Here is a 14522-nt window from a genome sequence, read left to right on the forward strand (position 1 = left end):
CAGACGTTTTTTTTTCATGAAACATTAAGCGTAAAACTGACAATCATCCAGTCATTTTTGCAGTTTAGTAACAGGGAATCTCCACTAGGTGGCATTCAAATGCTTCTTTCGTGCACTGCTTACACTACCCAATATCTATTTTTTACCTTTATTTAACTAGGCAAGTCAGTTAAGAACAAATTCTTATTTTCAATGACTGCCTAGGAACAGAGGGTCAACTGCCCTGTTCAGGAGCAGAACGACTGATTTTTACCTTGTCAGCTCAGGATTTGATCTTGCAACCTTTTGGTTAGTAGTCCAACACTCTAACCACTAGGCTACCTGCTGGTTAGTAGTCCAACACTCTAACCACTAGGCTACCTGCTGGTTACTAGTCCAACACTCTAACCACTAGGCTACCTGCTGGTTAGTAGTCCAACACTCTAACCACTAGGCTACCTGCTGGTTACTAGTCCAACACTCTAACCACTAGGCTACCTGCTGGTTACTAGTCCAACACTCTAACCACTAGGCTACCTGCTGGTTACTAGTCCAACACTCTAACCACTAGGCTACCTGCTGGTTACTAGTCCAACACTCTAACCACTAGGCTACCTGCTGGTTACTAGTCCAACACTCTAACCACTAGGCTACCTGCTGGTTAGTAGTCCAACACTCTAACCACTAGGCTACCTGCTGGTTACTAGTCCAACACTCTAACCACTAGGCTACCTGCTGGTTACTAGTCCAACACTGTAACCACTAGGCTACCTGCTGGTTAGTAGTCCAACACTCTAACCACTAGACTACCTGCTGGTTACTAGTCCAACACTCTAACCACTAGGCTACCTGCATATTAAGAAGTTATTCTTTACTCTTTTTTTTACACTCAGTTTATATGTTGATAAGCTCCTGCTTGCTTAGGTTAGATTTAGAATACGGGTAATGGTTAAGTTTAGGGTTAGTAGATAGTTAGTTCAAATGTTACTTGTAGTCTGTAGAGCATCTACAGATGGACTATCCAAATAAAGTGTTACCCATGGCTTTCTTTCCAAACCACAGATATATCTCCAGGGGACAGGACAACAAAAGTGATGCAATTATCACACAGACAAACAAACTTCCTCTTGTCTTTTTTTCATCCATCCTTTTTTAAATTAAAGAATGATATTTTGTATTTAAAAACCAAATGGCACTATGATAGAGGGGGAAAACAACTGATACAAACAGGACAAAAACATGTACAAACATCTGCACTGTGACTGTAAAACGTTCAAACGAGAAGCAAAACTACCCAGGAGAACAAATCTAATCCCAAAAGTGAAAGCATCCACCACGTCAGCGACTCCAAAGGTTCCCAGGATTCGGGTTGATTGGCTGCTGGTTGAAGGAAGGTATAAGAGAGACAAAACAGGCATGCAGGATGTTCATCATAAGAACCAATCAATATTTGTCCTGGCAGTCTTGCTATCTGCGTCAAAGCTCTAGTTGAGCACTGGCCTGCATAAGCCAGACACACTGATAATCAGAGCATAGCTTCAGAGTTCTCACGTAAGCCCTTCCTCTCAATCGTTTCCTCCTTCAACCCGACTGAACCTCCGCTTCTGCCTCTCCCACCTCTAGTCCGTTCAAATAGGGTTATAAGAGTTGCATAAAACTTTCATTCACACAGATATTTTCTCGCACATACATACAGTACATACAAACACACAGATCATTTATTCTATGAAGGGTAACAGACAGGAGTGAACAGTTGGATATTGACGTATACAAATATCTTTACAACACGGTTCAGTGGCATTATATAGTGATTATGATTAACCGTTGGTGCCCAACGGCGGCCTCTAGTTCATAGTTACAGTATATCTCTCAGAATACTTTCGCCATGACAGTGAGTCGAGCTTAAATGTAGAACTATAAATAAGTAATTACAAAGAGCAATATAAAATTCATTTAAGGACACTAATAAACAGCAGTTGGAAAAGTGTTGTGTGTTAAGAATGAGGTGGGCGGTGAAGTTTTAAAAGTTTGTGGTATAGGCTAGTCCTCCTCCTGGACTTTGACAGGCTGTCAATGCTGTCAGTCAGGTATAGTGCAGAACAACTCCAACAAGGTGTCATCAGGTGCAATCCACGTGGGTTGTCCAGTGCTTGGCGGTGAGAACTCACAGTCCATGCTAAAACACACAGGCAAGCACACACACACACACACACACACACACACACACACACACACACACACACACACACACACACACACACACACACACACACACACACACACACACACACACACACACACACACACAGTACTGAAGAGCCGTAGAGCGGTGCATTATATGGGCCCCATTCGTGGTTGACTTCCTCACCACATTCCTCCCTCATGTCAATATTCACAAGGTGCTACCTGCTCTTGTTCTTTTAAAGGTCCAATAGGAACTATTCTGTCCACATAGCTTCATTCTCTCCTGAGAGGATCTGGTCCACACGCTCTCCTCTTTTAGACTTCTACCTGGCAACAAGCAGGGTCAATAGTGTAAGAGCCCGCCCCCCCTGCCAGAGGGAGCTCCAATCAGTTCAGCCCTGCCTTGGAGAGCCCCAATCAGCTGCTACCCTGGTGGCAGATGGGTGCGTTGGACAGCAAGAGGTGCACCTTGCCTCGCAGGAAGTTAACGTGGACCTGGAGGAGCTCTGAAGCAGACGACACCCGCCATGTCTCCTCACCTCCAGCCACGCCCCCTGCTGGAGGGGTGTACTCCTGACAGGAAGAAGAAAAACACAGCGATGTGAAGGATCCAAGAGAAATCTTCATGTTATCCTAGTGCCCTCAAACTCAACTCTGGACCTCGAGGCAAGTTCCACTGCTTTTTCAAAAATTGTTCCCCTTTAATCGGGCACTGATTTAGACTTGGGATACCAAGTCATTATTGGGTACAACAGAATAAAAGCAGGCCCTGGACCTCGTAGGGTAAGAGTTGAATACCCATGTCCTAGTACTTGGGAAGTGAACAGGCTGGAGATGAGTTGACTAATCCAAAATGTAATTTGACACAAAGATCCAGACGATCCAGGGGTCTGATTACCATCATTTTTATAGTTACTTCTTAATCCCTGTTACGTGTAAGCCATTACTACCTAACCCTGATAGTGCATATCAGCAGTAGGTTTATTTCACCAGGGTACAAGCCTTGGGCGATGTTTGTTTGATGTCTCTACTAAGAAACCTCTCAGTGGCCCTTGAGCCTGAATGTACAGATGGAGTGACTGGAGCTCCGTTTGTCTTTCCATGGCCTTGGCGTGTACCCAGTGAACTCTGCCTGCCTGTCAGTGACCTCACTGGTGGAAGCGATTGTGGTTGTTGGAATTTCTGCTACTATCTAAGAACCAGCCCCAGGGATTTCTTCGAATTTCTCAGACATGACAGTTCTTTACAGTCCGGTATGACACAACCATACAGCCCCCCTTCCCCTCTTCCCCTCTTCCCCCTTCCCTCCACTAGCAAGCTCTACAGTGTGGAAATAGTAGTAACTGAGTTATTCAGATTAAACCTTGCGTGTCTGTAGGAATGCATCTGCCTGGACAGGGCCCTAAGTGAACTAAAGATAGCGAACATTCCAATTCTTGTCTCCAATAGCAACATCGATAAGTCATTCAATAACAACTACAATGAAATGGTGGGAATTACAGCACTGATTGATTACCTGTTCACCTGTTTGCCTGACAGTTATTTTACCTCAATATTCACCACTCCGTCCTCATGCCACAACCTCACTCTGCCATTGACCTTTGCCCTTTGAACCCTGACCTCTGTGACCTAGCTCACCTGGATGTTGAGGCTGCGCAGCACCTGTCCGATGCTGAAGATGTTTCTGAGGCTGTTGTCTATGTGGCTGTGCAGCGCTGTGTTGGTGACGGACGTTCGTAGCGAGCCGATGGCCTGGTTTAACAGCCACAGGCCAGACTGAACTTCCTGAGCTTGCTCCAGTGCCTACAGAATCACACACAGACATAGTTCACCAGTTGACCAGAGCCATGTGATTTAGGTTGAAACCTCAATGGCCAAACTCTCTTTCTATGACTCTACAACGGGATAACAGGATTGATTCTTAGAGAGAGAGAGAGAGAGAGAGAGAGGGTGAGACTGTTGTTACTCACAGTTTTCCTCTCCCAGACGTTGAAGTCTACTTTGGTTTGGGGAACAGTGACGGGCTCTGCAAGACCACGTCCTTCTTTACATGCCAGCTGAGAGAGGGATCAGAGGGGGGTGGATGGAGAAGAGAAACGGTGCAAGGAAACATGGATAGATTAGAAGACGGATGGAGAAATGTGAGATGAAATGTGACTATTACTCTGACTATCTCTGTAAATAGCACCAGCTCATGGCCATCAAGAGGCCAGAGCAGACGTGGATGTGGTGTGTAATGTCTCACCATGGCTGCCTCAGCATCTCTGGCCTCTTCAATGAAGTGTTTTAGGACCCGCAGGTCACAGATCGGGCGCAGGGGGTTAGATAGCCCTGGTTTGGTCCACTCCAACAGCATCAGCAGAAAGGCAAAGAGTCCTACACACACACACACACACACAAGGGCTTCAGCAAACACACTCTCAACACTCCCTACCATTACCACCCATAACCAATTATAAACAATATGTAGCGTAACACAAGTGTTGGCTACAAGCGGGACTCGGGATGTCGTATCCTTAACACAAGGAGCTCCAACTACTTGTGCTGGTGCAAAGAATGACACCTTTTCTTTCTTTATGTATATAATTAATAGCTGTAGCTAGGCATTTTCTATTTATTTGTTTTTTAAAAACTTTTACCCATTTTTCTCCCCATTTTTGTTATATCCAATTGGTGTTTACAGTCTTGTCCCGTCGCTGCAACTCCCCTACGGACTCTGGAGAGGCGAAGGTTGAGAGCCATGCATCCTCTGAAACACAACCCTGCCGCACTGCTTCTGGAAACACTGCTCGCTTTTCCCGGAAGCCAGCAGCACCAATGTGTCGGAGGAAACACCGTCTAGCTGGCGACCGATTCAGCTTGCAGGCACCCGGCCTGCCACAAGGAGTCGCTAGACCGTGATGGGACAAGGAAATCCCGTCTGGCCAAACCCTCCCCCAACCCAGACGATGCTGGGCCAATTGTGCACCGCCTCATGGGTCTTCCGGTCACGGCTGGCTGTGACACAGCCTGGGAGGCCGTGACTTGGCATTTAAACTCAGTGGCGTGTATTCAGGGATGCCAAGGGAAGCCAGGCTTCCCCAAAAAAATGGACCAAGAAAAAAATACAAAAACATGTAAAACAATTGATCTTTTGTCTCTGTGTTTTCATGATTTTCCTTCAATTCACAAGAGGCTGAATGTATCTCACCGGAGAAATCATCCAAGCGAGCGAAACAGTGGCTAGCTAGCTAGCTAAAATTGGCTATTTCCTAAATTAGCCATGGAAGGAGATAGGGATTTGGACTTGTGGTTTTACTCAATTATCCGTACTGGCCAAGGATTATAACGGTGATTCTGACCCAACCATAAATATGAATTAATGAATAGGAACGTATGAACATTGTGCCCCTGGACTGAGAGGATGGACGTTCAATATGTAGCTAGATGTACAGTGCATTAGGAAAGTATTCAGACCCCTTGACTTTTTCCACATTTTGTTACGTTACAGCCTTATTCTAAAATGTATTAAATATTTTTCCCCCATCAATCTATACACAACAACCCATACTGACCAAGCAAAAAAAGGAAAGAAAAAACTATTTCCATAAGTATTCAGACCCTTTGCTATGAGAATCGAAATTGAGCTCAGGTGCATCCTGTTTCCATTGATCATCCTTGAGATATTTATACAACTTGATTGAAATCCACCTATGGTAAATTCAATTGATTGGACATTATTTGGAAAGGCACAACCCTGTCTATATAAGGTCCCACAGTTGACAGTGAATGTCAGAACAAAAACCAAGCCATGAGGTTCAAGGAATTGTCCGTAGAGCTCCGAGACAGGATTGTGTCGAGGCACAGATCTGGGGAAGGGTACCAAAAAATGTCTGCAGCATTGAAGGTCCCCAAGAACACAGTGGCCTCCTTCATTCTTAAATCGAAGAAGTTTGGAACCACCAAGACCCTTCCTATAGCTGGCCGCCCGGCCAAACTGAGCAATCGGAGGAGAAGGGCCTTGGTCAGGGAGGTGACCAAGAACCCAATGGTCACTCTTACAGAGCTCCAGAATTCCTCTGGGGAGATGAGAGAACCTTCCAGAACCATCTCCGCAGCACTCCACCAATCAGGCCTTTATGGTAGAGTGGCCAGACGCAAGCCACTCTTCAGTAAAAGGCACATGACAGCCCACTTAGAGTTTGCCAAAAGGCACCTAAAGACTCTCAGACCATGAGAAACAATATTCTCTGGTCTGATGAAACCAAGATTGAACTCTTTAGCCTGAATGCCAAGCGTCACGTATGGAGGAAACCTGGTACCATCCTATGGTGAAGCATGTGGTGGCAGCATCATACTGTGGGGATGTTTTTCAGTGGCAGGGACTGGGAGACTAGTCAGGATCGAGGGAAAGATGAACGAAGAAAGTACAGAGAGATCCTTGATGAAAACCTGCTCCAGAGCGCTCAGGACCTCAGACTGGGACGAAGGTTCACCTTCCAACAGGACAACGACCCTAAGCCAAGACAATGCTTCAGGACCAGTCTCTGAATGTCCTTGAGTGGACCAGCCAGAGCCCGGAGTTGAACCCTGAAAATAGCTGTGCAGCGAGGCTCTCCATCCACCCTGACAGAGCTTGAGTAGATCTGCAGAGAAGAATGGGAGAAGCTAATGTTGCCCATGAAAGGAAGTTAGGCTAGCGAGCAAGCATTTTAGCCAGGTAGCCTAGGACAACTAAAAATAAAAGTGTATACAGTATGACAGAGTAATAGACCATTTCTTCAACATGATGATGTCATTGGCATTTCTCTGCAAGTAGGGTGAGTCAACATGTTTTTTTCTACTTGCACAAACGCACACACACACAAACACAAATCAGAACCATGGACAGCCAGATTATATTTAGCTTATGTTGATTGGACTAAATCTTTTTTATATATATTTTAGTTGTCACTGTATTAGACTAAGCATTGGTGATTTGATGATGTTGAAATGTTGAAGTTGAAATGGTGTCGGAATAGTGGAGGCAGTTCCTGTTTTCGTTGCGACTTGCGGTAACTCTCTGTGGTTCTAAATCAGTAGCTGTTTAGTGGTCCGGAAATGTCGAGAAGACCATGCTGTAGGTCATGTTACATGCAATATGCTTTTGTGGACTTCGCCAGACAGAGGTTGCTCTCCGGTTTTGTGATGAAACAAAGGTGTGGTTCAATTGATTCTGCCACTGTGTATTCGTATTGTCTAGGCCTTAGGCCTATATATCACAGTCGCGAGGCATATGAACTAGCAGGTTATAGAACAAACAACGTAATTATCACAACATGTATCTTGCAATATGGCTTTTTTCCCTGGCTTGGCTTCCCCAGTGATTTTACCCACACACCTCTACTGTTTAAACTACATTATCATGACATAAATGCCATTTACTTGGAGCTATGCTGGCCTATGCATGTAAGTGTCATCCTCTCTCTACCCAGCCCACTCTGGCTCGATTCGTCTCTCATAATTCTGTCCACATCCCTTTATCCCAAGTCAAGTCATTTTCCCTGTCTCCCATCGTCTGTAGCATCCCCTCCTGCATCTCCGTGCCCCACATTCTGAGCCCATCTCCTAGTCCTTTGCGAACCCCTCTGAATCTCTGAACCTATGAAGAACACACGAACCAGTCACACAGGTTAGTCCTCAGTCAGCCGAATCCTTTGACATCTGAACTGTTCTTTCCTGCTCTGGCCGTAATGCTGTGCCACAGACTGGACACTGTTCTATGCTCTCCACAGCTTGCTTCTCCAGACAAACTACTACTGTTCCGTTCAGTCAATTTAATTCACACTGTCGAAGAATAACGCTTTGAATTGGGAGTTACTTGGTACACCTGACTTGCAAGCAAGGCAATGGGTCTCGCCTGTTGGGCCTCCGTCATCCAGAACATGAGATCAGATGGGGCCCTGAACACACACGGAGTGGCTCGCATTCCATGAAGGTCCATGTCAATCGGGCAGCACCATGCTACTGTACACAGCACATAGCAGTGCTTTTGTGGAAATCTGCGGTCTATGTATTACTGAACGCCACGCATAATGGGGTCATGCGTGTTCTTAGTGTGGGAGACGTGTGGTATTTCTAGTGACAGCCTGGTAAAAATGGGCTCAGCAGGCCTTTCCATACATTCAGTCTGCAGGGCACTTCTCCCAGTGCAAACTGTTCCATATTAATAGTGGTAACCCCTATGGGTTACACTGACAGCTCTATGGAGTTGTTCCACACTGCTGCAGGTCATTTGGGCATCCCGTTGAATGAGCTCTTTCACTGCAGCCTGACTGTGTGACGCAGTGAGATGTTACGGATTACAGACAGCTCTCCAAGGCTGCCTCATGCCAGGTCAGACACTGGAAGCCTCCGCTGCTGTTTCCCAGGAACCATTTTGTTGTGGTTTTTAGCCCAATTTTAGCCAATTATTTGAGTTTAGGCAGTTTATACATAAAGAGTTGGCTTATCAAGCAAGATATCTGTTTTGAACAATGAGTGAGTATAAGTGATGATGTTTTTTTATTGATTCATATTTACTCCATTTTGGCTGTGGGACGGCTGGAGCCCCTTTGAATTAAGAGACCGGGATTCACAGAGGTAACAATTTTACCCCCTCTTGCAACCTGACACGTAGGATGCTTCACCCTGACACATAGGATGCTTCACCCTGACACATAGGATGCTTCACCCTGACACGTAGGATGCTTCACCCTGACACATAGGATGCTTCACCCTGACACATAGGATGCTTCACCCTGACACGTAGGATGCTTCACCCTGACACGTAGGATGCTTCACCCTGACACGTAGGATGCTTCACCCTGACACGTAGGATGCTTCACCCTGACACGTAGGATGCTTCACCCTGACACGTAGGATGCTTCACCCTGACACGTAGGATGCTTCACCCTGACACATAGGATGCTTCACCCTGACACATAGGATGATTCACCCTGACACGTAGGATGCTTCACCCTGACACGTAGGGTGCTTCACCCTGACACGTAGGGTGCTTCACCCTGACACGTAGGATGCTTCACCCTGACACGGAGGATGCTTCACCCTGACACGTAGGATGCTTCACCCTGACACGTAGGATGCTTCACCCTGACACGTAGGTTGTGTTTGGGTGTACAGCACCAGACAACGTCCGCCTCGTAGGCTACCAACCCTGGGGGCTTCTCAAAGAACCTCTTTATATTGTTTGTCTGTGTTGTCCCACTGTGCTAGAATTGAGCCAGCTATAAGCACTGGCTTATCTGCGTCGGCTCTCCATTTGACTCCATCCACCCCCTCACCACCTACTGGAACTTCACACCGGCCCTGTGGAGATGAGAAACTAAACCTTTATTCAGTCCAATGTCCAAAGCCACAGAGACGATAGTCCTGCGATCCATTGTGACATAGCTACGCAGCTCTGAGTCCACTTCCCCTTCCAATTAAAATGTGGGTAGGTCAAAATAATGACAAACTTTTGCTGACATATGATTGGGTTCCCTGGGTGGGGGTCCCTGGGCAAGAAATGGTTGAAGATCCCTGTTCTAGAACATTGATGTGCGGACGTGATAAGCATTTAAGCCAGCAGCAGGTGTGTGTGTGTGTGTGTGTGTGTGTGTGTGTGTGTGTGTGTGTGTGTGTGTGTGTGTGTGTGTGTGTGTGTGTGTGCGTGCACGTGCGTGTGCGTGCGCGTGTGTGTGTGTGTGTGTGCATGTGCTTGTGCGTGCGTGAGCGTGTGTGTGTGTGTGTGCACACGCATGCGGGGGTGTCTGTGTGTGTGAAGTATACAGCTAAACCTATGCAGTATACACATATGTTTAACCCCTTCCAGGTACTTAGGGAGTAGTGACACAATGTAATGACAGGACAAAGTAAAGTTTTAATGGCACTATAACCTTACACCTCATTCCATTCTGAGAGGTTGTGGGTGAAAGCAGCATAACTGACCTCATTTAGGGCGGTATGTCTAAATACCACACCCTTCTATCACTCTGTACAACAAGTTGACAGAGTGACCTTTGCCAGGGCCTTACGTGTGAAGGTGAAGGAGAGTGTGTGCACTCACTTACTCACTCACTCTCAGACGCCCTCACTGGGTGACTCTGCAATACTGACCAATAGTCTACGCTGCATGTCTGCCAGCCATGAGCTGAGCGCCGGGACTCTGAGTCCCGGAAGTTGGACAAACGTAAAGGTAACAGGACCAGTGGCAAAAGCACCAAATGCCAAGATTTGACTTCTATTTTTTGCCTTTCTATGGTCTAGTTCTGTGCTGTGCACTGATTATGCACCTTGGCAAGCACCAGACTTAGAGTGTGGCAGATTATTCTCCCAAAGGTCACCTAGCTGTCACTGATGCTCTCTTATGAGAGGACTTTTATTACAAATTCAATCAAGGCTTGACGTTTAATCATTCAAATGACTTCTACATGACCTTGGTTTATTCACAAGGCGAACTCAGCACTTCAATCCAATTGGGAAGAGTGACAGAGAAATGATGTATAATGACAAACTACACTGGCAGCCTTTTCTCTTAGACTCTTAGTCTAAGATGAATGCACTAACTGTAAGTCACTCTGGATAAGAGCATCTGCAAAATTACTGAAATGTTTTTTTTAAACTTGTAAATGAATGTGAAAAGTTTTGAGTAATCAGCAAGCAGGTCACACTGATATGACATAATTTCCTGTGAGGAATCCCAATGTAATGCAATGTCAAAGGGTGGAATCCTGAACTTCCTCTGTGGAAATCAATTTTCTGCTAAATGATCCTTTGAGAAATGTAAACTCATCGCATTCTAACATGAATCAGCATTAACTAGAAGCCTGACTTCCTCACTGCCTCAACATTGCAGAGTCATGCTACAGTTAACTAACAGGAAACACATCCATTTCCTTATCCATGGTAAGTAAATAGCCTTGTCAGAGGACATAGGACAGGAGCCTCACTCTCCTGTTAGCGTGAGGCATCTTGATGTACAAGCACACCCCCTGGACAGGACGTCAGTATATCGCAGGGCAGGGCCTTACCCCCAATCCATCAGCTCAACCTTCCAATCTCAGAGAGGAAACGGTAACCATAAGGCTACCGAGTTGGTTGGTACTCATGGTATGGTGAAGGGTAAAAAAGTACTCACATATGAATTTGTTAACCATGAGGCTTTTGATCATCTTGAGTGGGTCTTTTCTATTCAAAACTTTGGAAGCATTCAACTTTCCATCTGAAATAATATAATTCATAAAAATATTATATAAATATCCTAAAGCAAAAAATACACAAATAATACATTATCTAATAAAATTGCTTTAGAAAGGGCCATGAGACAGGGATGTCCTCCCTCTCCCCTCCTGTTTGCACTGACAATTGAACCGCATGCAGAAATAATTAGACAGGACCCAAATGTAACAGGTATCGGTATTGATCAAAAATTAATACAAACTAAACTTATTTTAGTTTATATTCATGACGATCTCCTGATACACCTGACTAATATTGAAAACGTAATGCCCCCTTGTTAAAAATATTGGCGTAATACTCAAAAATCTCAGGGAAAAGGAAAAAGAAAAAGAATAACGCATGAGCTACAGCAATCCCTTAAGTGGACCACAAAAAAATATGAAATAGGATGCTTGATAAGTGACAACAAACAACACATCTATAAAGGTAGCCTAATCCTGTCACTCAACAACATGAAAGAAGATCTAAATGGAAGAATCTCAGCATACTCCTTACAGGTAGAATAAAACATCTTTGGAATGGCGTGGCTCCCAAAGTTTTTATACCTCTTAAAATCTATTTCTAAACTATTGGAACAAAATTACAGTTAGCAACATTTTTAATCCAGTATAAACTCACGTATAGAACGCATCATATACAATAGGCAAATTTCACAAATTCTACAGTGTTTTTTAAGTGTAAAACTAACAATGACTCAATAATGAATGCCTTCTTCCAGTGCTATAAAGTCCAAAAGTCATGTGCTGAGTTAGAATGCTGGCTGTCAGAAGTTTTACAATGTAAATGTACTTTTTATCTGCCTATCTGCATATTTCAAGACATGGCATAGCCTATGAGGTTCGGTGAGATACCCAATGAGTTGGACAATATTATTTTTGTCACTTATATTACCAGTCAAAAGTTTGGGCACACCTACTCATTCAATAGTTTTTCTTTATTTTTTTACTATTTTCTACACTGTGTAAGGGCTATTTGACCAAGAAAGAGAGTGATGGAGTGCTGCATCACATGACCTGGCCTCCACAATCACCCGACCTCAACCCAATTGAGATGGTTCGGGATGATTTGGACTGCAGAGTGAAGGAAAAGCAGCCAACAAGTGCTCAGAATACGTGTGAACTCCTTCAAGACAGTTGTAAAAGCATTCCAGGTGAAGCTGGTTGAGAGAATGCCAAGAGTGTGCAAAACTGTCATCAAGGCAATGGGTGGCTACTTTGAAGAATCTGAAATATAAAATATAATTTGATTTGTTTAACACTTTTTTGGTTACTACATGATTCCGTGTTATTTCATTGTTTTGATGTCTTCACTATTTTTCTACAATGTAGAACATAGGACAAATAAAGGAAAACCCTGGAATGAGTAGGTGTGTCAAGTTTTGACTGGTACTGTACAGTATGTTGAAGAAGCTATTACTTAAAATGCTGGAAGTCAAATGATACTCTAAGGTTAAGACAATGGAATAATCAAATGCTTCATTATTTAAATATGTATTGGAATTCGTTTTCTTAGTGATCCCCAATCAAGTGCAACATGGTAATTGTACCAGCATGCAGCTTCAAATTCAATACTGAAACGTGTGTGGCTCAGGAGACCCGTGCGTAATTCTTTCCACTGAGCTGAAACCGCGGGGATAAAGCTCCTCCATGCTTCGCCTCATTAGGCTAATAATTCGGAGACTTTACGCATGTAGGCTAGCTCAGTTGAGCTCTTCGCTGTGTCAAAACCTCTGTGTGAAAATAAACTATTTTTACTGTAATTAACTTCCACTAGCTCACTGCTCACATCATGTGGACATCGAAATGCTCACAAAACACTTACACATTACTTGGGCTACATAGCTAATTATTTTTCCGAAAATGTGGATATAATATCTTGTTTAGGTTATAATATACCAAGTAATTATAAAACGGTCTTACCTCTACTTGAATTGTGGAACATTTGCAAAGCAGTGCGGCATCGTTTAAACGCATCGCGCGAAATGATAATATATGTTCACACACTCCTCAACAGGTATTGCAAAGGACATCCGTCCATTTAATCCCAACCATGCCCAGAGCACTTGTCCGCATTCTCCAGACGCTGCATGTGGAGAGTTTAGTGCTGCGTGCATCTCCCAGTCAGAGCCAAATACAGTAGCCTCCGGCTCCTCATCGGAGCAAGGATATATCAGGCTCTGTTTGCATCACTGATTTTGGAAACCTGCTAAAACGTGTATTTTACCTCCCATCCGCAATGCGAAAAGACGATACAGCCGATAGGGATGCGCAAACACTCTTTACGCACCAACACAGACAAGAGCATTCAACCATCAACTCAGGTCGTCCTTTGCCAAACCATGAACATATTCAACCCCAGGAGAATAAAACTAAAGCATTACTAGTTACTCACTGGGTGGTAACTCCATATCGGAATCCGCATAGTCCCTCACAGGATCCTCGCTGTTTCGTCTATATACACCATTAATTGCAACCGAAGCTCTTTTATGGATTTCTCGCTGGATTTGATTGCACTTATCCGGTAGTTGTTTCTACAACTGATCCGTTAGATTTTTGTTATTGATGACAATGAAAATGAAGTTGCATTGTCCTGTGATGACTATCTGAACGACTTCCGCTGTTATGGGTCCATTTTTTTTGTTTGATTGTTATCCAAATAATATCCATGTTTTCAAACAATAGTCCCCAAATGTAGCCTAAATCATGTCTCAAAAAAAGCAAGGAGGGACTTCCCATTCACCCATGATCTATGAATAATCCCCTGTACACGCTTTCCACTTGGCTGACTACAATTTCTACAGAAATTACATTTTAAACAACGGATCAAATATTCCTATTTTTTAAAATTCATTGGACACAGTGACATCCTTTGTAATCCTGGTATGCAAGTGTACCAGAAGTGCCAGTGTGCCATGGTGCGCTCACAGACCAGAGCGTCACAAAAGTAATAGCCTTGTCCTAGAGTTTTATGTCAGTAATTCCGTTATTTGCCTGTTGATGGAATTTCTCCGAGGCTTTTTGTGTCAACATCTTTAAACTTTGTTTAGACGCCGACAACCCCCACCCAGTTTTGTTGACGCAGCGGTCGTCTCCCCGGTTTGTAGCCTGATGTCTGGGAGACAC

The 14522-nt window shown here is 44.3% G+C and overlaps 1 protein-coding gene across 2 annotated transcripts; it reads right to left on the bottom strand.

Moving 5' to 3' along the window:
• Positions 1-1679: 1679 nt before the first annotated feature.
• Positions 1680-14049, bottom strand: epoa (erythropoietin a). Of its 2 annotated transcripts, none has more exons than XM_029666719.2 (5): positions 13792-14049; positions 4409-4539; positions 4134-4220; positions 3802-3966; positions 1680-2736 (listed from the first exon to the last, which is right to left on the bottom strand). In XM_029666719.2, exons 1-5 carry the CDS (start codon positions 13805-13807, stop codon positions 2581-2583), a joined length of 555 nt encoding a protein of 184 aa, XP_029522579.1. In that variant the 5' UTR covers positions 13808-14049; the 3' UTR covers positions 1680-2580. The 2 variants fall into 2 exon arrangements, with proteins under 2 accessions (XP_029522579.1, XP_029522578.1); XM_029666718.2 differs by lacking the exon at positions 13792-14049 and adding an exon at positions 13320-13742.
• Positions 14050-14522: the final 473 nt, after the last annotated feature.

Source organism: Oncorhynchus nerka, linkage group LG8, assembly GCF_034236695.1.
Source record: "Oncorhynchus nerka isolate Pitt River linkage group LG8, Oner_Uvic_2.0, whole genome shotgun sequence".
Taxonomy (NCBI): Eukaryota; Metazoa; Chordata; class Actinopteri; order Salmoniformes; family Salmonidae; genus Oncorhynchus; species Oncorhynchus nerka.

Bases quoted from the DNA above. Each gene is read 5' to 3' on its own strand.
- epoa (XM_029666718.2), bottom strand. From the start codon at position 13,341: ATGTTCCACAATTCAAGTAGAG. The intron at 4,540-13,319 runs GTAAGACCGTTT...GTGTGTGTGTAG, and splicing joins GTTCCACAATTCAAGTAGAG to GACTCTTTGCCTTTCTGCTG. The intron at 3,967-4,133 runs GTGAGTAACAAC...GTGATTCTGTAG, and splicing joins ACGTCTGGGAGAGGAAAACT to GCACTGGAGCAAGCTCAGGA.